General features: G+C 48.7%; 1 protein-coding gene across 1 annotated transcript; it reads right to left on the bottom strand.

The window, feature by feature from the left end:
* Positions 1-10,335: 10,335 nt before the first annotated feature.
* On the bottom strand, positions 10,336-18,007 carry Pxt1 (peroxisomal testis enriched protein 1). Its single transcript, XM_036168365.1, has 3 exons — positions 17,880-18,007; positions 15,734-15,858; positions 10,336-11,464 (listed from the first exon to the last, which is right to left on the bottom strand). The coding sequence occupies exons 1-3, from the start codon at positions 17,893-17,895 to the stop codon at positions 11,360-11,362; spliced, it is 246 nt and encodes an 81-aa protein (XP_036024258.1). The 5' UTR covers positions 17,896-18,007; the 3' UTR covers positions 10,336-11,359.
* Positions 18,008-25,122: the final 7,115 nt, after the last annotated feature.

The following is a 25,122-nucleotide window of genomic DNA, read 5'->3' as shown; positions in this document are numbered from 1 at the left end:
ATCTGATATATGTTATATATATGGGATGATTCCTATTCCTGACTATTTCCTGTAATTGTAAAAATAATGAAGTTAATTCTGTTTCATCAGGAGTAAGTTCAATAGTTTCAATATGTAAAACAATTGTTTCTGCATATTGAAAGTCAATAACTATATTGAGAGGTTCTGTAAAGTCCATTAGTACCATGAGAACGGTATACAATTCTGACTTTTGCACAGAATCAGAAGGGCTTTGAACCACTTTGCTTAAGTTTCCTGATTCGTAACCTGCCTTTCCTGATTTATTTGCATCAGTATAGAACATAAGGACTCAAAGATTGGTGTTCCCTGTACCATGTGAGGAAGAACCCAATTGGTTCTTTTTACGAATTTAAGTCTGTTGCTTTTGGGATAACTGTTGGTAATCTCTTCCAAAAAGTTATTGCAAGCTTTTGACCAATATTCACTTTCCTCATAAGAGGAAATTTCTTCATTAGTTAAAGGCACTACAATTTCTGCTGGGTCCATTTTTGTAAATTGACAAAGTCTTAATTTTCCTTTTAAAATTAAATCCGAAATCTTTTCCATATATGCTTTTAACTTCTTACTGTGTTTATGTGGTAGAAATATCCATTCCAGGGGCTGGAGAGATGGCTCAGTGGTTAAGAGCACTAACTGCTTTTCCAGAAGTCCTGAGTTCAATTCCCAACAACTACATGGTGGCTCACAACCACCTGTAATGAGATCTGGTGCCCTCTTCTGGCCTGCAGGCAGAACACTGTATACGTAATAAATAAATAAATAAATAAATAAATAAATAAATAAATAAATAAACAAACAAACAAACAAATAAATAAATAAATAAATAAATATCCATGTAGGGGAATTCACAGAGGGTAATATGCCCAGAGTGCAGTCAAGCTCCGAGGCCAAGCGATCCACACGGCATCCTGTAATTTCTTGGCTACCGAAGCCAATTCTCTCTCCGCTTCAGCCGATGGAACGAATTCCCACAACCCCTGCTTCAGTCTCTCAACTGCCATTTTTGTAGGTCCAGATCTGCAGGACTGCTCAAGACACTTTGTGATCTCTACGTCTCGACTTGTGATTTCACACTGGGGTGGGGGGAGACATGGCTGTGGACGATGGTCTCCCCGCTCCCCACCTTTCTGACCACAGTGCACACTCAGTAGGACCACATTTGACTGCTTGCTGTGGAGATGAACAACAACGTCTGTCACTTGTCGGGGCCTGCCGGCCACGTGGAAGGGGACAGAGGCTGCGGAAGAGTCTGGTGCTGGTAGAAATCCACGGCTGCGTTTACGGAGTTTCGTGCCTCTGACTAGCTCCTGTACTAAGTAAGCCCCATGGCATTTCCTTCTCAGTTCCTACTGTTGCTCACATTGCAATCTGAAGCTGACCGTTCTTTCTTGGTTGCTTCTGTGGCCCACGCTTTCTCTTTTCTCTTTCTTTTTCTTTCTGTGTTATTGTGTGGTTGCTGATGTTGTTTTAGGGACTCCACATGTAGCCCAGGCTGGCCTGAAACTTTTGATCCTCAGCTTCCCAGTTCTGGGGTCACATTCATTAAGCCGGGCGGTGGTGGCGCACGCCTGTAATCCCAGCACTCGGGAGGCAGAGGCAGGCGGATCTCTGAGAGTTCGAGGCCAGCCTGGGCTACCAAGTGAGTTCCAGGACAGGCGCAAAGCTACACAGAGAAACCCTGTCTCAAAAAACCAAAAAAAGAAAAAAAGAAAAGAAAAAAGAAACATTCATTAAATTAATAAACACACCGTCACATCGTTTCTCTTGGTTTCTCTTCCCCTTCACATGGCAGCAGGCCAGAGGGTACAACTCACTCACTACACCCGGGACGGAAGGCAGGCTTCACCATAGCCACTAGGAAGTGAGGGAAGACTCGGTCCTCCTGGTGCTCGCGGACAGAGGGCAGAGAAGTTTCTGACATGCGTGTGTGTCTCTCTCACCTTATCCTCTGAGCTTCCCATCACCAAGAGGTCCCTCCGTGGCCTGAAAGTGCTGCAGAGCATGCCTGGATCGAAGAGTCCGCAGAAGGGAACTGAGGACGCCATACCAACACAAAAGCGGCTTTGCGCCTCCTGGTGGTGATGGCTTTAAACTGCAGGTCTTTCCTTGAGATGCTTGGGACCTTGAGAATCCCATCTGCGGGCATCCTCCTGCCGCCACCCCACCATTGGAGTCCTATGACTCTCCTAATGCCACCTCCCTAACGACACTCCCCTTGTACCTCCTGCACCACCTGGTCATCCCCGTGTCAGTGAGCCCTGGACCCCTTGCTGGGCCCACGACAGCGGCATTGTTTTCCTACTAGACCGCTCTCCAAGCCAGGGTGCCGGCCACTGTACGCTAGCTGTCGCTCCCATACACCCCGATGTATGAGCAATTAACTTGCAAGCTCAGGAAATTTAAAACACAAAGATCATGATTAAAGGGCTGGAAAGATAGCTGACAGGTTAAGAGCACTGGCTGCTCTTCCAGAGGTCCTGAGTTCAATTCCCAGCTCCCACATGGGGGCTCACAGCCATCTGAGATGAGATCTGGCGCCCTCTTCTGGCCTGCAGGCATACATGCAGGCAGAACACTGTGTACACAATAAATAAATCTTTTTTAAAAAAAGATCACGCCAGCGGTGGTGGCGCACGCCTTTAATCCCAGCACTCGGGAGGCAGAGGCAGGCGGATCTCTGTGAGTTCGAGATCCAGGAAAGGCGCAAATCTACACAGAGAAACTCTGTCTCAAAAAACAAAACAAAACAAAAAAGATCATGATTAAAATATTTCTTAAGGCTTGGAGAGACGCTCGGCAGTTAAGAGCGCTTGCAGTGGGGTTCAGTTCCCAGTTCTGCCTCTAACTCTAGCTCCCGGGGATCCAAAGCCTTCTTTGCGTTTCATGGGGCACCTGCGTAAGTGAACACACATGCACAAGCACACACACAAATAAAGAATTCAATCTAAATGGTATTTCTTAAATGCTAATACTTTGATTTCAGGGCACACTCTGAACCACCACCTCACCCCACATCTAAATTTGGGTCCCCTCCCCGCTGCCCCGCAAGGTCCCACAGAGTGAGTGAGCCAGGAGAACCTGACACTTGTACTTGAGAGGAAAGTCCCCTCCATCCACCACCAGAGGTCTGGTGTGTCTGCTTCTCTCCAGGCTGGTGTTGCCGGGTCCCAACATCTCATTCAATCACACAAGATCACAGGGCGGTAAGGAATCATTCAAAGTGACAGCACAACCCAGAAATAATGCCGCAAGAGAGAGCGGGCACAAGAGGGATGGTACCCAAGAGAAAGGACTGTTTGAGGCTACCTTTTAGGGGGAGCGGGAGGCAGAGTCCGTTACTAGGGTAAAAGTTTGGGTGGCCCTCTATTTTGATTGACAGGTCAGCTTATGGGTTCATTTCTCTACTGCTCACATCTCTCCTTGGTGCACGCTGTTTTCATATGCACACCCCGTGTCTCGGTGAGCTTCTGTTACTGTGATGAAACACCATGACCAAAGCAAATTGGGGAGGAAAGGGTTTATTTGACTTCCACTTCCACATTGTAGTCCATCATTGGAGGAGGTCCGGACAGGAACCTGGAGGCAGGAGCTGATGTGGAGGCCATGGAGGGTGCTGCTTACTGGCTCAATCCTCATGGCTTGCTCAGCCTGCTTTCTTATAGAACCCAGGACCACCAGCCCAGGGATTTCACAGCCCACAATGAGCTGGGCCCTCCCCTATCGATCACTAATTGAGAAAATGCCTTACAGCTGGATCTTATGGAGGCATCTTCTCAACTGAGGCTTCCTCCTTTCAGATGACTCTGGCTTGGGTCACTAGCCAGCACACTCAGTTATGCATAGGAATAAGGAGGCAAATATGGGATTTCCCCCCCAAAACTTCAGTTTGAGGACACAGTTTGTCATATTGTGCATGTATCCAAAAATGAGCCGGGCACAAATGGGAGTAATCATCTGTCTGATGTCAATGGTCATTACGTGGAAGGAAGAAGAAACTTCTTCCATTGCTCAGAGAGGGTGTGCATGTAGCTCCATACGGGTGCAGGTGGGGTCCCAGGTTGGTTGCTAAGGGGTTGCTAGGTGCAGTGTTGCAATGGGATGTTCTGGCCTGCTTTCTGTTGCTGTGATAAAGACCATGACCAGGGTTGGGGATTTAGCTCAGTGGTAGAGCGCTTGCCTAGCAAGCACAAGGCCCTGGGTTCAATCCCCAGCTCAAAAAAAAAAAAAAAAAAAAAAGAAAAGAAAAGAAAAGAAAAAAAGACCATGACCAAAAGTAACTTGGGGAAGAAAGGGTTTATTTGGTTTACATCTTCCAGGCCACCCAGGGACACATGCAGGCGGGACACTATACATAATAAATAAGTAAATCTTAAAAAAACCAGATAAGGTTGCTGATAGCTCTGTTGTGTTTGGAAGGAGAAGGCCATGAGAGAAGTTTCTCTCTTCTACCTGGCTGGAAATCGCTGACAGCTTGCAGGAGTTGGTTCTCTCCCGTCTTGTGGGTCCTGAGGATGGACCTCTGAGCCATCTTGTCGGCCCCCACCCCCACCACCTTTCTTTTAGGCAAGTTCTTGCTCTGTAACCCAGGCTAGCCTTGGGCTGCAATCCTCAGTTAGTTTCCCGGATGCTGGCATTACAGGCCTGAGGAACCATCCCCAGCTCCACTTTTAGCTGCTTTTAAGGCATCATTTGAGCACAGGCCATTGGCAGCTCTCTGTGTACACCCGTGGAGCCACCCCCAGGGACCGCTGTAGAAATTTCCAGAACCCAGGAAGTTCTTGTATACATACACACACACACACACACACACAAATAAATAATAAATTAATTAATTAATTAATTAATTAATTAAAAAATGTAAAAGAAGACAGAAAACGGGTTGGGGATTTAGCTCAGTGGTAGAGCGTTTGCCTAGCAAGCGCAAGGCCCTGGGTTCGGTCCTCAGCTCTGACAAAAAAAAAGAAAGAAAGAAAGAAAGAAAACAAAGTTAAAACATAAAATAGCAACGCACTGTGGCTGGGAACGTTCCCGGTCAGCTGTCAGTGATATGAACTAATTGTGTCTTGGTTGCCTCATCTGTAAAATAAGGCTAACAACATCCACGTATCGAGGTCACACACAGGGTTGTCACGAGCTGCGGTGACACCATCAATTTAAAGATCAGTGGCCGGCATCAAGGTGCTTTCTGAGATTAACAGACTAGACAATGCTTGTAAATGCCTGGCATGGGCCCAGGGCACGGAGGACACAGCCAATGGTGGCCAGCACCATGGCAGGTGTCTCCTCCCCGGAACCTCCCCGACTTAGTCACGGCAGGAGCCAAACACGGCTCCCCTTACCTGTAGTTAAAAACTGCCCAGGGTTCACCCCACACTGGCCCCGGTGATAGACCTCTTCTCCGCTGTATTTCCATCCCTTCTCATTACCTTTTCACCTTCCTATTTCCAAAGATTAACTTTTATGCCACGAGGTGGCTCTCACCTTTAATCCCAGGACTAGGGAGGCAGAGGCGAGGATGTCTGAGTTCGAGGCCAGCCTGGTATACGGAGCGAGTTTCAGGACAGCCAGGGCTACACAGAGAAACCCTGTCTCAAAAAAAAAAAAAACAAATATATGTATGTGTATGAGTGCAGGTGCCTTTGAAGGCAGAGATGGGGGACCCCCACAGCTGGAGTTACAGGCAGTTTGAGCCCCCCCAGTGTGAGCGATTGGAACTCAGGTCCTCTGGAACAACACATGCATTCCACTACTGAGCCATCTCTCCAGTCCCCTTTTTTCTTTTTGAGGTAGGATCTCCTGTAGCCCAGGTTAGCCTTGAACTTGCTGCCAAGAGCATAAGTCTGAAACATAGAAGAGCAAACACCATTGTGTCTTTCGCTCAGAATCGATTGGATAACAACAAATCCACAAGGTTAGCAGTCTGTCAACGTCAATTTGCTAAGTAATCCTGCTTTCCTGGATGGCCTGGGCCAAAACAAACACGGGTTGCTCCATTCTGACCTTAAAACTGCTTGTGTGTGTGTGTGTGTGTGTGTGTGTGTGTGTGTGTGTGTGTGTGTGTACACACGCCACAGTGTCTAGAGGTCAGAAGATGTGTTTGAGTCCTCTCTCTCTCCCTGTGGGTTCCTGGAATTGAACTCGGGTCTTCAGCCTTGATGACAAGCACCCTTACCCGAGAGCTCTAATTGTTTTTTTTTTTTTTTTTTTTTTGGTTTTGGAGACAGGGTTTCTCTGTAGTTTTGGAGCCTGTCCTGGACTAGCTCTGTAGACCAGGCTGGCCTTGAACTCACAGAGATCCACCTTCTGCCTCCTGAGTGCTGGGATTACAGGTGTGAGCCACCACCGCCTGGCTCTTTTTTTTTTTTTTTTTTTCTTTTTTTTTGTCAGAGCTGAGGACCGAACCCAGGGCCTTGCCCTTGCTAGGCAAGTGCTCTACCACTGAGCTAAATCCCCAACCCTGGCTCTTTTTTTTTTTTTTTTTAAGATGGTGCTAGAACTCACCATGTAGACCAGGCTGGCCTTGAGCTCACAAAGATCCATCTGCCTCTGCCTCCTAAGTTCTAGGATTCAAGGCATGTGCCACCACACCCAACACTTACTCTGATACTAACTCCCAGACCACACATTACCACCATACAGAACATACTGATGTGTTTATGTGGGTTACAGACGGGGTACAAAGGCTGCAGTAGGGTCAACACCATTCTTGAGCAGGAGCTGACAGACTGACAGATGCAGAGGGCAGGAGAGCATCTGTGAGGGGTACTAGCTGCTCTTGTGGAGGACCTGAGTTCAGTTCCCAGCACCGTAGGGTGGCTCACAATCGCCAGCTCCAGGGCATCCAATGCTCTCTCCTAACCCCACAAACACCTGCACATTCAAGGCGTACACTCACACAGAAGTAAGTGTGCTCACTCTAAACAAAAGTGTCAGAGGAGGGAGGATCGGAGAAATGAGAGGCAAGGGCCAGAACAAGCTTCCCAGACCGGCCGTGGCTGGCAACCAGGCCAGGCCATGTCAACAAGTGGGGAGCGAGATAACCAGCTCAAGCCCCTGGGACCCTGGGGTCCCCCGACACACACACTGGTGTACAGTGTTAGCTGCCCTCCCCCACGGCGTTCGGGGGCAGTCTCCAGACCTGGTTTCTCTGATATGACTGTGACACACCCGTGTTTCTACAGTCTTGATTTGCTTTGATAGGGTGGGACCCTTTCTATTTTTAGAATTAAGTTATCAGTCTGCTCCCGGTGGGTGGTACCGGGCAGGTGGTGGTGTTTACAGTCTGCCTAGGTGCCCAGTCACTCTGCCTCTGTTTACACTCCAAGTGGATCACGCGCTGCTTGAGAGACTCACCCGGGCCCTGTAGAACCCTGAGGATGCTCTATGGCCCAGGCTGATCCTGAACTCACCCTGCCTCCAGACAAACCCTCCACCCCGAGCTACATACCCAGGCCTCCCCTCCCCCTCCCATTTTGCTGTGTGTCTCACGGATTCCCGGTGGCCTGCTAGCTGGGGATTTCCAGGTGGCTGGCTTCCAGCTCTTGAGAGTCATCTAGGCAGAGGCCAGACCCAGTGAAGTCAGAAGAGCTGGGAGCTCAGGGCTGTCCCCCAGGAGTCCCCTTTGCCTAACCCCTGAGCAGGCTGGATGAGGGGCTACCTCCCTCTTCTCTGCGATGTCTCCCTCAGCTGCTTCTCTGTCCCCAGCTCCAGTGGCCTTTATTTATCAGTTACCACTATCCTTAGTTTCCTATGTGTCTCTGTGATCTGAGACCCTATTGCTTTGATTTTGAAACAACAGGAATATTTACTCAAAGGTGTAGCAGGAATCTTAAATGGTCTTATTAATAAAACAAACCTGAGGCTAGTTATTGGGGTGAAAGCTGGAAGATCAGAGAAGCAGAATAAGCCACAGCTACCTCAACTCGCCAGTTCCTTAGCTGATCCTGTTTCCTCAGAATGGAAGCTTCTGAGTCCTCATCCAAATGGATCTCAGCTGAACTGCTGCTCCAAAGCCTAAAAGCTTAACCAGGCAAATGCTTAGCCAGCCAAATACTTCTAGTTTCTGGTCCTCACTCCTTATATATCTTTCTGTTTTCTACCATCACTCCCTGGGATTAAAGGCGTGTGTCACCATGCCTGGCTGTTTCCAATGTGGCCTTGAACTCACTGAGATCCAGAGGGATTTCTGTCTCTGAAATGCTTTGATTAAAGGCGTGAGTGCCACCATTTTCTAGCCTCTGTATCTAGTGGCTGTCTGTTCTCTGACCCCAGATAAATTTACTAGGGTGCACAATATTTTGGGGGAACACAATACCACACAAAGGATTTCAAAATATATTTAAACTGTACTTTATTCTGTGTGCCTGTGTGTGTGTGCACATAGGAAAACTTTCTGGAGTAAGGCCCCTCCTTCTCATGTGGGTCCCTGGGATTGAACTCCGGCCATCAGACTTGATGTTGGCAAGCCCCTTTATGGCTAAGCCATCTATTCAACCCAAAAGATAAACAAAGCTGGGAAACATTTCTCTTTGGAAGGACAGAGATGAGTATATGCAAGCTGCAAAAATATGAAGCAGGAATTCAGCTGGCACTACAAGGCTAGAAGCCTGGCATAGCACGGGCTCTGACAGAGGGAAACCAAAACTCAGGGAGTTTGGGTGATATTAGCTTTTGAATGTATTAGCTGTCTCCTGCAGGGAATTTCCTGTACGCTGCTGTAGCTTTCCCATCTGATTCTTCCCCCAAGAACTTCTAACAGTGTGGTTGATCGTTTATTGAGTGTAATTTCCCCTATAAGTTTGGGACATATGGATGACATCCTTTTGACTATGTGTGAAAAGTCACATAAACAAAGACCATTTTCCCACAATCAGGCCTTTGTTCCTTTTACTTCAGTGTAGACTTAAAAAGAGTCTGCCTTCCTGTAATTATCTCCATTAGCAGACTTCTGGCCAGGGCCCTCTCCAGACAAAAGTATTTCATCTGAGAAACTTCTCAGACATCCAGGGACAGACTGCAGATAGAAAAGCATTAGTGTACCCTGAGCTCATCTTGCCTACTCATAAGAGAAGCTAACCTCACTAACCTTAACTCCTTACCTTCACCCTGGTTTATTAACACAAGACCCTAATGTAAGAGATTTACTGCTTGCTATTACCAGGATGGTGAACAGCCATCTGCGAGTTACTGAGACAAGATTAACATTCCCACTGACCCAATGAGACAGCCGCCAAGACCAGACAGATGATAGGTGCCACGCTTCGTCTCTTGTGCAAATTAAGCTTAAATCCTCCTCTTTTATCCGAAAGCCCAGGTGTTATCCTTAGTTCTAAAGAGTCCTCCCTTTAGCAATTAACTCAGAGCAAAAGTACTTTTTCCGAATCAAAAGCTACATATTGCGACACAGGTTGCCTAGCAACTGAGAACACTTTCCCTGCCCCGCCAGCAAGTGGCGCTGCCGGTGTAAGCTGAGCCAACCGTGGCGCTGAAGGAAAAGGGCAGTTTTATTTTACTCGTGACTTATAGTGACATACAGACGCCTAACTTTTTACCTAGCCACTTCTAAGAATATAGTCTGAGCACATAAATTCCTCTTTAAATCCCCTAATCGATTTTAGCCCTTACTTGACCCTACCCGAGGACTTCCATTAGTCACCCCCTTCTGGGGTTGTAAATGAAAGCTGACAATGGCTGCTCTCTGTGTGGATCTCATCGCCTCTCTCTATGGCCCTGAAAACTTCAAGCCTGGCATTGCATTGCCTAAGCATGACTGCCTGTAAGTTTATATAACCGGAATGACTGCTTGTAAGTATATATAATGGTAACCCCACGCCACTTGTAGAACGGGCTTAGAAGAATAAAGTGAATGGACTCAAAGAGCTCGGTGTGCATACATTCATTCGATAGTCCTAAGATTAGATCCTCAGGGGGCTGGAGCGATGGCTCAGAGGTTAACAGCAATGACTACTCTTCCAAAGCTCCTGAGTTCAATTCCCAGCACCCACGTGGTGGCTCACAACCATCTGTAATGAGATCTGGTGCCCTCTTCTGGCCTGCAGACATACATGTAGGCAGAATACTGTAAACATAATAAGTAAATAAATCTTAAAAAAAAAAAAAAAAGAGATCCTCAGCTGGTTGTAGATTCTTTTTTTAAAGCATTTATTTATTTATTATGTACACAGCATGAATGACTGCAGGCTAGAAGAGGGCACCAGATCTCATTACGGATGGGTGCATGGGAATTGAACTCAGGACCTCTGGAAGAGCAGTCAGTACTCTTAACCTCTGAGCCATCTCTCCAGCCCTGGTTGCAGATTCTTATCCGGACCCTGGGAAAGGGTTATCTGGGGCTGGGCCCCAATAGCTCCTGATATAGATGTCTACCATTATAGATGTCTACGTGGAAACACGTGAAATCACTCCTCTGCAAAGGTGACACATAGAGGTTCTGCGCTCAATAAAATCATGTTTATTTCGCTTCTTTTTTTTAAAGTAACACCTACCAAGAACTCCAAATGTGCATACCCAGAACTTGTAACTACTAACGAACTTTCTTAGGACTGGAAATTCTTTTAGCGGGTGGGAGGGGCTCTGAGACAGACAAACCTCGAAAGAGCAAGAGGATGGAAGAGACAAGAAAAAGAGGAAAACAAATCCAACAGGCTGAGCCACGGCAACCAGAGACAGCAGCAAGGTGGGGCCTCAGCCCTGACTGACTCGCCACAGCTCCCTAGATGGGATGGGGCTGGAGAGAAGTCTGTGGGTGGCAGGGCTGAGGAATGGGGGCAGGCAAGGCCTGAGGGACCCTCCCAGGCAAGATGGGCTCCTTATACCTGAGAAAGCAGGAGCCGGGCCTCGAACAGGTGATGGGGTCTGGCATGGAAGAGAGGGTGGCTGGGCCAGGGCTCAGTTCTGAGAACTGAAGACCCGACTCCTTCCTGCTGTGCACAGAACATCGGAGCTGGGGCCCAGGTGGACCAGGGGGAGTCGGTCCTGAAGATCTAGATACGGGTGACAATTGCAGGGTCAGAAGGTCAGAGGGCATGACCCAGGGAGAGGCCCCAGAGGTTTGTGGGAAGGCTTGCAAGGGGCCACTTGTGACGTTCTCTGTGTGGTCAGGCCTCCCAGGCTCCTGACTTCTCGGGCTTCAGCAGGAGGCCCGGGAGGCTGCCTCCACCATCTGTCCGCTCTGGACATCAAACCTGCTGTTGAGCAAAACCATCACAGACTCGGACCTTCAGCAGTGGGGGAAGGAGAGCTGGAGAGGGTTTGAGTCCCGGGCAGGACTCCCGCCCCTTGGGGAGCAGCCGGAGGGCAGGGCTTGTCTGTCTGGCCTTCACAGCAAATGGTTGTTCCAGAAAAACCGCAGCAGCACCTGACCTCTCACGAACATCGGCACCACAAAAGGAACCAGCGCTTCCCCCGCTTCCTGTGGAAGATGCTGTGTGAACAGACAGTTGTTTTGTGTTTAGCGTTGCTAGTTCAGGGCTGGCAAGATGTCTGTGCAGGTGAAGACACTTGCCATCAGCCTAATGACCTCCCCATCCCCCCTACTCCCCATCCCCCCACCCCCAGCAGCACAGGGTGGTAGGAGAGAACCGAATCCTGCAAGTGATCCTCTGACCTCCACGCTGGCTGTTTTTTTTTTCTCTCTCTCCTGGCTAGCCCCTCCCCCATCGCTAATCTAAACAAAAAGTTCAGAATTACAAATTTGACAAATACAAAATATTCATTCATTCAACGCAGCCCAGTTCTAAGTGCATGACTGGGGTGATGAACCGGCTCCTGTATGTTCACATGCACCACAACCCTTGGGGCATATTCCCATCCTGATCATCAGGGCACTCTTCAGGCCTGGGACCCCATTCCTCTGGCTTAGAGTGGGGGGGCCGGGGGCCACATCCCAGAACCCTTCCGGGTGGTCTCAGACAAGCAACCAAGCCCCGTCTGGAGCACCCGGGACCACAAAGACATAGCTGAGTGAGGAGGAGGGACAAATTCAGCCAAAGCTGGGCAGGAGGAAGGTCTCGGGCATTGTGTCTACGAGAGGAGGATGAGATCCGGCTTCAGACACCAACACCAACCCAGGAGCCTCCCTGTGGCTTGGTCACACTCAAGAAAAGTCCTGGCCAGGGATGGTAGCACACACTTGTCACCTCCAGGGAAGGTTGGGACCAGAGGAGCATTGAGGTTTCAGGGACTCCTGGGCTAAACAGACCCCATCCCTGTAGTGGTCGGAATGTAATTGGCCCCCACAAACTCATAGGGAGTGGTACTATCAGGAAGTGTGGCAAGCCGGGCGGTGGTGGCGCACGCTTGTAATCCCAGCACTTGGGAAGCAGAGGCAGGCGGATCTCTGTGAGTTCGAGGCTAGCCTGGTCTACAGAGCTAATCCAGGACAGGCTCCAAAGCTACAGAGAAACCCTGTCTTGGAAAAAAAAAAAAAGGAAGTGTGGCTTTGGATTAAGTGTGGCCTTGCAGGAAGTGTGTCACTGTGAGGGTGGGCCCTGAGGTCTCACATATGCTCAAACCACGCCCAGTGTCTCAGACCACTTCCTGTTGCCTTCAGGTTAAGATGTAGCGCTCTTAGCTCCTCCTCCAGCACCGCGTAGAACCACAATGCTAACGGATCAACCCCTGGAAATACAAGCTATCCCAATTAAATGTTTTTCCTCGATAAGCATTGTTGTGGTCATGGTGTCTCAGCAATAGAAATCCTAACTAAGACAGTTCCCCCAAAGGAAAAGCAAAGAGTTAGCTGAGCAAGGTGCCAGACTGGGGAGGCAGAGACCAGTGGATCTCTGAGTGGGCTAGCCTGGCCTACAGAGCAAGTTCTAGGACAGCCAGGGCTACACAGAGAAACCCTGTCTTGAAGGACCAAAAAAAAAGAAAGAAAGAAAGAAAAAAGAGGTAGGAATACAGCCTGCCATAGAGCACCTGCCTGCATTTGTGAGACCCTGGGTTCAACCCCCAGTGTGTATGGGGGAGCGGACAAGCCCTTCAGGTGACATCAAGGACCCTTATGATCTGCTGTCACTCACCTCCCTCTGGCCACATGCTTTTATTTGGGGTTGGCTTTTGGCTTTTGAGACAGGGTCTGGCTCTGTCTCCATGGCTACCCTGTCACTCACGCTCCACACTAGGTCATGTGATCTTCCTGCCCCAGCCTTCCGAGGTGCTGCGGCTGTCTATGTGCACCACCAGCTTCCACTGTTTTCTCTTCCTTCAGGGCCAGACTCACTGGCCTCCTGGCCATTCTTCAGAGATGGACCACTCCTGCCTCAGGGGCTCAGTGGCCTGCACAGCACCCCCTCCCCAACTCTTGGAAGGCCTTATAGCTTCTCAGTGAATCTGCCCTTCATTCTTCTTGAAGCCTCTCTCACATACACACACACACACACACACACACACACACACACACACATATAGCTTATTTTTTATTTTTTGTTTTGATTTTGGTTTTTCGAGACAAGGTTTCTCTGTGTGGCTTTGTGCCTTTCCTGGAACTCACTTGGTAGCCCAGGCTGGCCTCGAACTCACAGAGATCCGCCTGGCTCTGCCTCCCCAGTGCTGAGATTAAAGGCGTGTGCCACCACCGCCCGGCGGTTTTATTTGTTATGGTTACTATGTCTATGTATGAGGGGGTGTGCATGTGAGTGCAGTTACCACAGAGGCCAAAGGTGATTGAATGCCCCTGGAACTGAAGTTACAGGTGGTTGTGAACCACCTACATGAGGTTCTGAGTACTGAATTCAGGTCCTCTGGAAGAGCGGTACGTTCTCTTAATTGTCATCTCTCCAATGCCTGTATGAGTATTTTGCCTGCTCTTAAGGGTATTTTGCCCACATGTACCTCTGTGCAGCACTTGTATGCAATTCCCACTGGGGCCAGAAGAGGGCGGCAGATCACCTGAAACTAATTGCAAGGGGGAGCTGACACGTGTGTGTTGGGAATGGAACCCAGGACCTCTGGAAGAGCAGGCTGTGTTCTTAACCTCTGAACCATCCCTCCAGCCCCCAGCAGGTGTCAGTCCTAAAGCTCCGTCTCCCTTCCCTTCTGTCTTTTGCTCCCAGACACTTCCTACTATCTAACTACACACTTCATTTCCTATTTGGCTTCTTCAGACACTTGGTGAGGTCACAGTTTTGTCCCTTTTGATCAAGGCTGTAACTCCGTGTTTAAGTAGCACGTAGCACACAGCAGGAGCATGATAGGAGATTGGATATTCGAGTGACCAGCCCAATTAATGGAAAGCCACCAGCCACAGAATAAGGAATGTGGACTCAGTTCTGTCAGTAACTGAAAAACAGGGGATTTGGACCCTTTCTGTAGCTGACATCACTTAGAAAAATTGAATGCCTATTCCTCTGGTGTGGCCGTAAGAAAAACCGTGGAGCACTCGGTCTATAAATCACCGGTTCGACACTCACACTCAGCTGGTGGCCTTAGGCAGGCTGTGCCATGTCTCTGGCCCTCACCTGCCTTGACAAGGACGCTGCCGTAACTCACAGAGCTGCTGGGACAATCTCTCAGAGAGGAGCTCATGGAATAAACTCGAAATTCTCTGTTGCATTACTACATAACTCAGGTCCCAGGGGACAATGCAAAGTCCCAATCAGGCTAATTTGGTTAAATAAAGAGCCTGTGTTCCCAGAGGGACAGTTTCCAAAACCCAGGAAGGACCTACAGAGGTACAAAGATCCCCATTAAGTTAAGAAGTGGAAATGTGCTGCTACTGGGGTTGTTTTGTTTTGTTTGAGACAGGGTCTCAAGTAGCCCAGGCTAGCCTCAAACTCCTGCCTCTGCCTCCAAGTGCTAGGGTGGCAGGTCTGAGACACCAACCTGGCTTCCAAGTGTGGCATCTTAAACCTGTATACGGAGAAATTACATGGTCTGGGTTTGGGGGTGGGAGGGGCATAGTAACAAAAACTATATAACTATATAAAATAAACAGGTAGAACAAAATGGCAAAATCAAAAATATTTTAAGAAGCACAAAACAGGCCGGCGGTGGTGGCGCACGCCTTTAATCCCAGCACTCTTTAATCCCAGCACTTGGGAGGCAGAGGCAGGCGGATCTCTGTGAGTTCAAGGCCAGCCTGGGCTACAGAGTGAGTTCCAGGACAGCCAGGGCTACACAGAGAAACCTGTCTTGAAACAAAAGGGGGCGCTTAGCAAAAGAAGGAAAGAAATTGTTCTTCAAAACGACTAGGCAGCTAGACAACAGCGGAGGCAAACACTCTGTGGGAGCCTCTAGAAGAAACTATGCTTGCTGCGGGCTTCGTCACCCCCAATGTTCCAGAAAGTACCCATCAGTCCACCCTGGTGTCCCTTAGTATCTCTCGCCGGAGAAGACGGAGCCTCTAAAACTGGGCTGTGTGCTACCTCCACACAGATTCCCCCCAGAATACATGAAGAGATGCATCCGCTGGCGCTGCCGGCTGTGGCGCTGCCTCATGGCACATCAGCTGCCCAGAGGTGCTGTGCCAACTGTCCTTGGACCATAGTGTGAGGTACAGGTGTGAGACCCAAGGCTGGCTTTGCCCCAGGGTCATAGCTTGTAGGTATAAGGTTTGGTGCCCTACACACCATTAATCCATGAGTTCTGATCATTCCTGAGCACCCTGACTACCTGGCAGCCATTGTTCTGTCTCCCTTTCTTCCTCCAACCTGGCAGCCCCCCCCCCTCCCCGGGTACACTGTGATCTCACCTCTTGAACCATCCTGTGATGGACACTGTCCCCAATTTGTCTCAGCTGCATGGTCACTGACTGGATTTCTTCTGGCTGGTTCTGGTCAGCGTTGTCCTCCTCAGGCTGAGAAAGCGGACCGTGACCTACGAGAAATGAAGTGTTTAAGGGAGCCACTGACTTTGTAAAGGCACCTCCATGCCGCGTGTGTGTGTGTGTGTGTGTGTGTGTGTGTGTGTGTGTGTGTGTGTGATGCAACTGTGTTTATTTCTTCTTCCCTTCCTATGAGCTAGGGTATAGGTGTAAGTGTCTAGATTGCTTTTAAGCAACACAGAGTGTCAACGATTCCTGGGTACTTTGGGGACCTTGTAAAGAATAAATGTCGATAAAGAACTCCCAAATGCTTCAGGAATGGGGGGGAAGGGATATAAATTGTGGCTGTACAGGCTGGAGGGATGGCTCAGTGGTTAAGAGCACTGACTGCTCTTCCAGAAGATCCAGGTTCAATTCCCAGCACCCAGATGCAGCTCACAGCCATCTATAACTCCAGTTCCAGGGGATCCGACATCATCTTCTGGCCTCCACAGGCACCAGGTACACACATAGTAGTACACAGACAGACAGACATGCAGGTAAGTTTTGTTTCAAAAATGGCTACTGGCTGGAGGGGGCCTCGGTCCCAGGCTCCCAAGGCCAGAACTCCTCTGAGAAGCAACTTGGGATTTTTAACACCGCTCAACGGGGCTCTCAACACCTCCTCACCTTGGCCTTGGCTCTACTGCAGCCCAAGGCTCCAAGCCCTAACTGCTCAGAAGCACGTGCTCCGACCAGCTGTTTGCAGAGGTCATGTGCCCTCCCCCAACCAATGGGAAGCGCTGAGGTGGAGCTCCGGGATAACAGGCCATTCCTTCACCCCTCCCTCCCATCCTTTATTTCTTATTTTTTCAGTCTTCCACTTTTTCTTCTCATTTTATTACTTTCTCTTGCCTCTTTCTTTCAGCCCCCTCTTTCTTTTGTTAAAGATTTATTTGCTTTGCAAGATAAGTGTGTGAGTTACAGGTGGCTGAGTCAGCCGGTTGGATGCTTGGCACAACCTCCAGTTCTAATCACGGAGCCCCCTCTCTACCCTCTAGGATTTACAAGCGTCCGTACCCACTGAGCTATCTCTCAGAACTCCTTGAAGACAAAGTGGAAAGATGGATGTGGCCTGGAAGATGGTGCACACCTTTCATCCCAGCACTCAGGAAGCAGAGACAGGTGGATTTCTGTGAGTTCGAGGCCAGGCAGGGCTACACAATGAAACCCTGCCTCAGAGAACCAAAATAATTAATAATAATAATAATAATAATAATAATAAAAAAAAATAATAAATAATAATTTAAAATGAATGTAATCTTATTTTAGTTGGAGTTCTTAATTAGTTTTACTCACTAGTAACTTGGTGCTAATAGGAACTATGAGATTTATTACAGTGAGGCAGTTAGAGATTTTCACAGAGATGAATGAGTTTAGTGGTCTTCTTGCAGTTATTAATTTTAGGTTTTTTGAGACAGGGTTTCTCAGTGTAGCTTTGCGCCTTTCCTGGAACTCACTTTGTAGCCCAGGCTGGCCTCAAACTCACAGAAACCCGCCTGGCTCTGCCTCCCGAGTGCTGGGATTAAAGGCGTGCGCCACCACCGCCCGGCAGTTAATTTTAATTTTAATTAAAAAATAAAATAAAATAAAAAAGAATTTGCCAGGCAGTGGTGGTGCATGCTTTTAGTCCCAGCACAGCACTCAAAGTCTCTGTGAGTTCGAGGCCAGCCTGGTGGTCTACAGAGTGAGATCCAGAACAGACACCAAAACTACACAGAGAAACCTTGTCTCCGGAAAAAAAAGAAAAAGGAATTTATGCTTTATTTATGTGTGGGGAGTGGGAGTGCCCTGGGAGGTCAGATGAAGAGATGCCAAATTTCCCGGAGCCACAGACAACTGTGAGCCGACATGTGGGTGTGGGGGCTCAAACCCAGATCCTCCACAAGGGCAGCAGCGTTCTTACCCACTGAGCTACCTGGCCAGCACCTCAGTTCTTAAACAATACATTTAATGTCCAAGTTTATGTTCCCAACACCGAGAAACAGCACATACTAAGTGAAATATTTATCTTAGCCTGAAGCTAGCCCCTTACCTGTGTTCCTCGACATAGCTGGAGCTGGCCGCCCGCGGACAAGCTGGGTCTTGTACTTCTCAGGAGAAGTTTGTTTTGCCCATTGGTGATTGGTAACAATTTGTTATTTTGACAGGTGGATTCAGAAGTTCTTTGGGTTTGTAAACAATGCCAAGTACTTGTTTTCCTGTTGAAAAATACATCCTCCACCGGGCGGAGGCGGCCCACGCCTTTAATCCCAGCACTCGGGAGGCAGAGGCAGGTGGATCTCTGTGAGTTTGAGGCCAGCCTGGTCTACATAGCAAGTTCCAGGACATCCAGGGCTATACAGAGAAATCCTGTCTCGAAAAACAAACAAACAAACAAACAAAAAAAACCCAACCAAACAAACAAAAAGAATGCTTGAATTCTTCAGTGCCCCCCCTTAATTCAGTCTGGGTCCCCCATTCTATAAACGGTTCCACACAATTCAGGTAGGTCTTCCTACCTTGTGGGAATGCCCTTACAGACATACCCAGGCTCCAGGGAGAGTCCAGTGAGGTAGCAAAGCTTTAACCCTCAGGATTATATAGCGAGTTCTAAGCCGGCCTGGGAGGTCACGTGAGAGACTCCATGTTCCTCTTGCCCATCTTGACAGCTCCAGTGACTAAAACTCCAAAGAGAACCAGGCCAGCAGTGGTCCCCAGGATGGGGATGGGAGCCGAAGGGGTGGGGGCTCCCACCTCAGGGTAAGGGGCTCAGACAGCCCCTCATGCTAAAAATGACAAGTCTATCTCTGCTGTTCTCCAAAAGGCATCGCCACAGCTGCCCGCTTCTGGAAGGCTCCATCCCAGCAGGCTTGGTCTCCACAAGCTCCCATGCCCTGAGTTCGGTCTTCCCCATCCCTCAGGTCAGAGTGAAACCCAGGGCCTAGCACCTCAGGATGACTTTCCCACCCGTTCTGGGGTGTGGGGTCACACTTGCTTTGGGGGAATCTGCACACCGCCACTTGATGCACTTGCCCTGCGAGAAGGCCCTGCACACCTCAGCAATGCCAGCCCTCTCCCACGGTGAGCTAAGCCACCTGGCTGCAATGGCCCAGGTGCACAGGGCCCGGTCAGGGAGTGATGATAATCTCAGTCCTCCTGGGGGAATTGCTGGTAAACAGGGAGGAGGCGCCGGTAGGGCGACATCACAGTGGATCAGCCCCTGCTGGCTGTGTTTGTAGTAACCCAGCAGAGCCATCCAGGGCATCCGGCAGCTCCATGCCTCCTGGTCACGCTCATGATCTGTGCGCGGCCTAGGTCTATGAAGCAGGGAGGGCTTCGGGTGGCCCTGCAGGTAAGTGGCGGTGCCCGGACACCGCAGGATGTAGGGCCGGGACAAGGGCTTGGTCAAGGCCAAGGCGGCTGAGAGCAGCTGGGCAGACCTCTGAATGGCAGAGTCTGTTTCTCTCAGGGGACTTTCGAGCGCTGTGGGTGTGCAGCAGAGCACACCGTGGCCCTGAGTGGCTTTCTGCAGAATTTAGTGGGGGTGAGCACGTTGTTGGGAAATCAGGTTTTTCTTTTGTGGGTTCTTAGATCTCCAGAAAGTGGCTCTGTCTTATTAGCGTTGGAGAGGAAAATAAGAGGGTGGGCAAGCTGTGGCTCTTAGTAACTCCGGGGAAGGAAATCATTGTGGTTTTGGAGTTAGGGTCAGCAAGAGAGGTCTAGAGTCAGCGGTAGAAAGGAAGGGAGCAGGTGTCTTCACCAAACCAGTGAGGTAGCCCCGGGTGTCAGGGCAAGCAAGCGTGCTTGTGTGTGGAAGGGTACTCAAAGAGCCAGAAATGGGGAGAGGAAAGTTACACCCCTCCCCCTGCCTCCTCTCCCTCCTCCTCCCTCTCCCCTCCTTCATCCTCCTCCCTCTCCCCTCCTTCATCCTCCTCTCCTCCCCCCTCCCCTTCCACAAGGTCTCACTGTGCTGTTCTGGCTGTCCTGGAACTAACTCACTCTGGAGACCAGTCTGGCTTGGAACTCACAGAGATCCACCTGCCTCCACCTTCCAAATGCTGGGATTAAAGGGTGGGCTGGGAAAGTTACTCTTTTGAGAAAAAAAAATTAAAAAAAAAAAAAAAAAACCAGGCAGGCTTAGCAATGAAAAAACTGCCTTTGGTGGTGGTGGGTTTTTTTGAGACAGGGTCTCAAGTAGCCTAGACTGGTCTTGAACTTGCTGTGTTTTAGGATCTGGTCTTGAACTCCTGATCCACCTGCCCTCTAGCTCCTCAATCCTGAGATTACAGGTGTAGGCCACCTCTACTTCCCAAGTGCTGGGTTTATAGGCATGGACCATCACATCTAGTATACACAGTGCCAGGGATCAAACCCAGAATTCGTGTTTGATTGGTGCTTATCAATTAAGCTAATGTTTGATTGGTGCTTCCAGCTTGCCCCTGCACAAGCTGGGAAAGCCCATCTGCCCTACTTCCCCAGCCCCACCCGCACTAAAAGTCTCTGAACAGGAATGGCACCCAAAGTCCAGTTCCACATTTCTGGCAGAGGGTGCAACCCACCTTCGTGACATGACCAGTCCAATTAAGTACCTGCCCTGGCCCTAGCCTTTGGCCATACTTGGGGACAGTCCCAGTCCCTGGCCGGCATGTCATCACCCCTCACCCAAGATCTATAAAACTTCCCTACCTTAGCTTGAGGGCGTGACTTCTCTGGCCTGTTTTCTGAGACCATTGAACCCACCGGGGAATTGCTTTGTTCTCAATAAGCCTGTAATTTGGCTTGATCTGGCTTACTGCACCAGTGGGGAAACTTACTATCTGAAAAAAACATATCAGCTAACCAGCTAACTCACTACCAACTGAGTACATCCTCAGCCCCTCTAGTCCTTTTATGCCGATATTTTCAACTTCAAAAACATTGAGATTTATATTATTTTTAACTGTGTGTGTGAGGGTAAGTGTGGGTGCTTCAGGAAGCCAGAGGTATTGAACCCCCTTGGAACTGAAGTTATGGTATGGGGCCTACATGCCTAGCTTCTGAAATATCTAACATTTAGCAAACGTTTCTTCTATATCATGGTAGACCAGATCTCCTTTTGTGTATTTTTCCCATGATCTTCTAGAGAGGCAAGGGGAGGGCTTTAAAGCCACAGTGTCAATGGACCACAGTGAAGCCGAGGTCTCTTAGGATGCAGATCCTTCCTATAGTGCACATGTGGGGGAAATGTCTTGGCACCTAAGTTTGTGACAGAGTGGAGCAGCTGAGCTGCAGCCTCAGGGATGTTTAACTGCAGAGGGGCATGCTGCCAAGGCTGAGCTGCAGCCTCCTTGGGCTCACTTCTAGCTTCTTTTTGAGACTGCTCAAGTCCCCATGACTGTCTGTTGGTCATTTTGTTGTTACAGTCCTGAGACTTATTTATTTAGGGATAGGGCCTTGTGTATCCCCTGGTGACCTCAAACTCTGTCTGTAACCGAGTTCACTGTTTCCAATCCTAGTGTGACAAGTGACAAATCCTAGTTTAAGGCTTGCAGATTTGTTTTTCTTTTCAATGAAGTCTATTTAAAACTCATATGAGGCAGGAGCTGGAGAGACAGCTCAGCAGTGAAGAGCACGTGCTGCTCTTTCAGAGGACCCGGGTTCAATGCACAGCACCCACTTGATGGTTCACAGCTGTCTGTAACGCCAGCTCCAGGGGCTCCATCGCCCTCTTCTGGCCTCTACAGGCACTGCAGGTAGTAGTCAAAACATCCATACACTGCCGGGCAGTGGTGGCACACGCCTTTAATCCAGCATTCGGGAGGCAGAGGCAGGTGGATCTCTGTGAGTTCGAGGCCAGCCTGGTCTCCAAAGCGAGTTCCAGGAAAGGCGCAAAACTACACAGGAATACCCTGTCTCAAAAAACAAACAAACATCCATACACATAACGTGAAAACAAAATTTTAAATAAATCTTTTAAAAATCAAAACAAAGCTTAAATAAATAAATCTTTTAAAAATTATATAAAATGCAGCTGGGCGGTGGTGGCGCACACCTTTAATCTCAGCACTTGGGAGGCAGAGCCAGGCGGATCTCTGTGAGTTCAAAGCCAGCCTGGGCTACAGAGTGAGTTCCAGAAAAGGCGCAAAGCTACACAGAGAAACCCTGCCCCAAAAACAAAACAAAACAAAAATTATATAAAATGCAATTGACTGGGCTACATAAAAAAAAAAAAAAAAAAAAAAAAAAAAAAACAAACCACCTCATACAAGTAACAAAAACCTTCCCAGTATCCAATATTGGGTTTGAGAATAAAAACTGTTTATTCACAAACACAAGCCATCATAGCTGGCCCATGGCCTGGGACACAAGTGTGTTTGTGAACCAGTAACCAGAGTAAGGTGAGATAAACACTTACCATCTTACAGCCGACACTGAAGCCTGGGGTAACCCATTCCACATGTCCTGGTTCCCCTTTCAGCTCCCCACAGGGCTTTGGCTTGCAGACTTTGGCTTGCTTCTGGATGCTCCAAATGAGCACTCTGTGGGTTTCCAACAGTCAACGCTCTGAGATGAGCGCTGGACTTCTTCTGAGGCAGAACTTGAAGTGTTTATAGATTGCGCTCTGGCCTACTGTTCATTACTGGTGACTCATCTTTTACTTATTTATATTTTTATATTTATTTTATTTTATTTCCTGAGCTGAGGACCAAACCCAGGGCCTTGCGCTTGCTAGGCAAGCGCTCTACCACTGAGCTAAATCCCCAACCCCTCATTTATCTTTTGAGACAGAATTTTGCTATGTAGGCCAGGCTGGCCCTGAACTGGTGGTAATTTCTGCCTTAGCCTGTAGGTGACACCAACCTTATACCTGGCCATTCCATCTTCCCTGCCATCTAATACACAAAACACACCTAAGTATCCATCCACTTTTCTAAAAGGACAGAATATCTAAATAAAATAACAAAATTCGCAGCCAGGGCCAGTGGCATGGTTCAATGGATAAAGGTGTTCCCTAAGCAAGCCGGATGATGTGAATTGGTCCTTGCAGCCCATGGAGAAAGGAAGGAACCAACTACTACAAATTGTCACCTGACACCCACATCCAAGTCATGACGCGCATCCATCCCCCATCATATGCAATATGCCCACACATGGTAATAATGAATAAAGTATTAAGGGTTTGTTTGTTTGTTTGTTTGTTTTTAACACTTTTTTAATGTTTCTCCAGACAGGGTTTCTCTGTGTAGCCGTGGCTGTCCTGGATCTTGCTCTGTAGACCAGGCTGGCCTCGAACTCAACAGAGATCCGCCTGCCTCTGCCTCCCAAGTACTGGGTTATAATCGTAGCCACCACTGCCCGGCAAGTATTAAGTTTTTAAAATTTGTATGGCACAATGTAGTATCTTTTGAATGAAGTGTTTTTCTTTCAATTTTTAAAGTTACATTTCTTTATTATTTACTTTGTTTGTTTATTGTGTGTGAGTGTGTTCATTGTGTGGAGGCCAAGGACAGTCTCCATTGTGCAGAAGGCAGGGATCTCCAGCACTGAATCTCTCCTTCCATCGTGTGGGTTCGGAGGATTGAACTCTGGATCTCAGGCTCAGTAGCAAGTGCCTTTGCCAGCTGAGTCATCTCACTGGCCTTAACTTGTTTTTTCTTTTTCAAGACAGGGTTTCTCTTTGTAGCCCCAGCTGCCTTGAAACTCACTCTGTAGACCAGGCTGGCCTCAAACTCAAAGATCTTCCTGGCTCTGCCTCCTGAGTGCTGGGATTAAAGGTGTGCACCACCAACCACCCAGCTTGTTTAGAAGTTTTTTGGTTTTGTTTTTATTTGGTTTTGGTTTTTCAAGACAGGGTTTCTCTGTGTAGCCTTGTGCCTTTCCTGGAACTCACTTGGTAGCCCAGACTGGCCTAGAACTCACAGAGATCCGCCTGGCTCTGCCTCCCAAGTGCTGGGATTAAAGGCGTGCGCCACCACCGCCCGGCCTTGTTTAGAAGTTTTAAGGGTTGTAAAACATCATGAAGAATGTTCTATAGGATTTACTGGCAGCAAATGCAGGAAATGTAATAAACCCATTAGTTGAATGAACCTGTATTGCCTTTTGAATCAGCTGTTATGAACAATGAACGTTCCAGGCTTGCCAGTTTGGCTTTCTGAGTTACAGTCTCTGATGATAAATAGAGCTCAGAGGCTTGATATTTGGGGATACATTAAATTAAAGTTATAGAAACCAGCATAAACACACGTTTCTAATATGCTACCTATAATTTGATGTCTATCCAAAATTAGTGCCATGTCTGATATGCTGAATTTAATATTAAATTTATATGAAATTTAATAAAGAAGGAACCTTTTTAATCTTAACTATTAATTAAAATGTATGTTATCGAGTGTCCCCTCTAGGTAACAGGTATTAAGTGTTAGCTCAGGACTGATTCGGAAATAAGAGAAAGAGAAAGCCAACTGTCCTTGAACAAGGAAGGCAGCAGTCCCTCCGTGTGGAGACTGCCCTGGGGCAGAAGAGGGAACTTTGGGAGGAAAGTTTTATCAGTGGGTTGTTCCTGTAGTTCCCTGGCCTAGAGATACCGACCGATGTTCACATTACTATGGCAGAATTCTGGGTAGGCAGGTGGCTTTTTTGTTTGTTGTTGGGTTTTTGAGACCGGGTCTCTCTGTGTAGCTCTGGCTGTCCTGGAACTAGCTCTGCAGCCCAGGCTGGCCTCGAACTCAGAGATCTGCCTGCCTCTGTCTCCTGAGTGCTGGGATTAAAGGTGTGCACCACCACTGCCCAGCGGGTGTCTTATCAGAATGCTGAGGTGGGAGTTGTTCAGGTCATTTAAGTTCTTTTTTTTCCCGGTCATTAGTCTGTCATTAATTCTTCTGTTGTTTGAGCTAGGGTCTAAAATAGCCCAAGCTGGCCTCAAACTTGTTCTATAGCTGTGCTGATTTCTGTCAACTTGACACAAGCTAGAGTCACCTTGGAAGAGGGCCTGGGTGCATTGCCTCCGTCGGAGTGGGAAGAGGGCCTCGGTGCATTGCCTCCATCGGGGTGGGAAGAGGGCCTGGGTGCACGGCCTCCGTCGGAGTGGGAAGAGGGCCTCGGTGCATTGCCTCCGTTGGAGTGGGAAGAGGGCCTCGGTGCATTGCCTCCATCGGAGTGGGAAGAGGGCCTCGGTGCACGGCCTCCATCCGAGTGGGAAGAGGGCCTCGGTGCATTGCCTCCGTTGGAGTGGGAAGAGGGCCTGGGTGCACGGCCTCCATCCGAGTGGGAAGTGGGCCTCGGTGCATTGCCTCCATCGGAGTGGGAAGAGGGCCTCG

This window comes from Onychomys torridus, chromosome 18 (assembly GCF_903995425.1).
Source record: "Onychomys torridus chromosome 18, mOncTor1.1, whole genome shotgun sequence".
Taxonomy (NCBI): Eukaryota; Metazoa; Chordata; class Mammalia; order Rodentia; family Cricetidae; genus Onychomys; species Onychomys torridus.
This window is presented reverse-complemented; position numbering and strand designations above follow the sequence as displayed.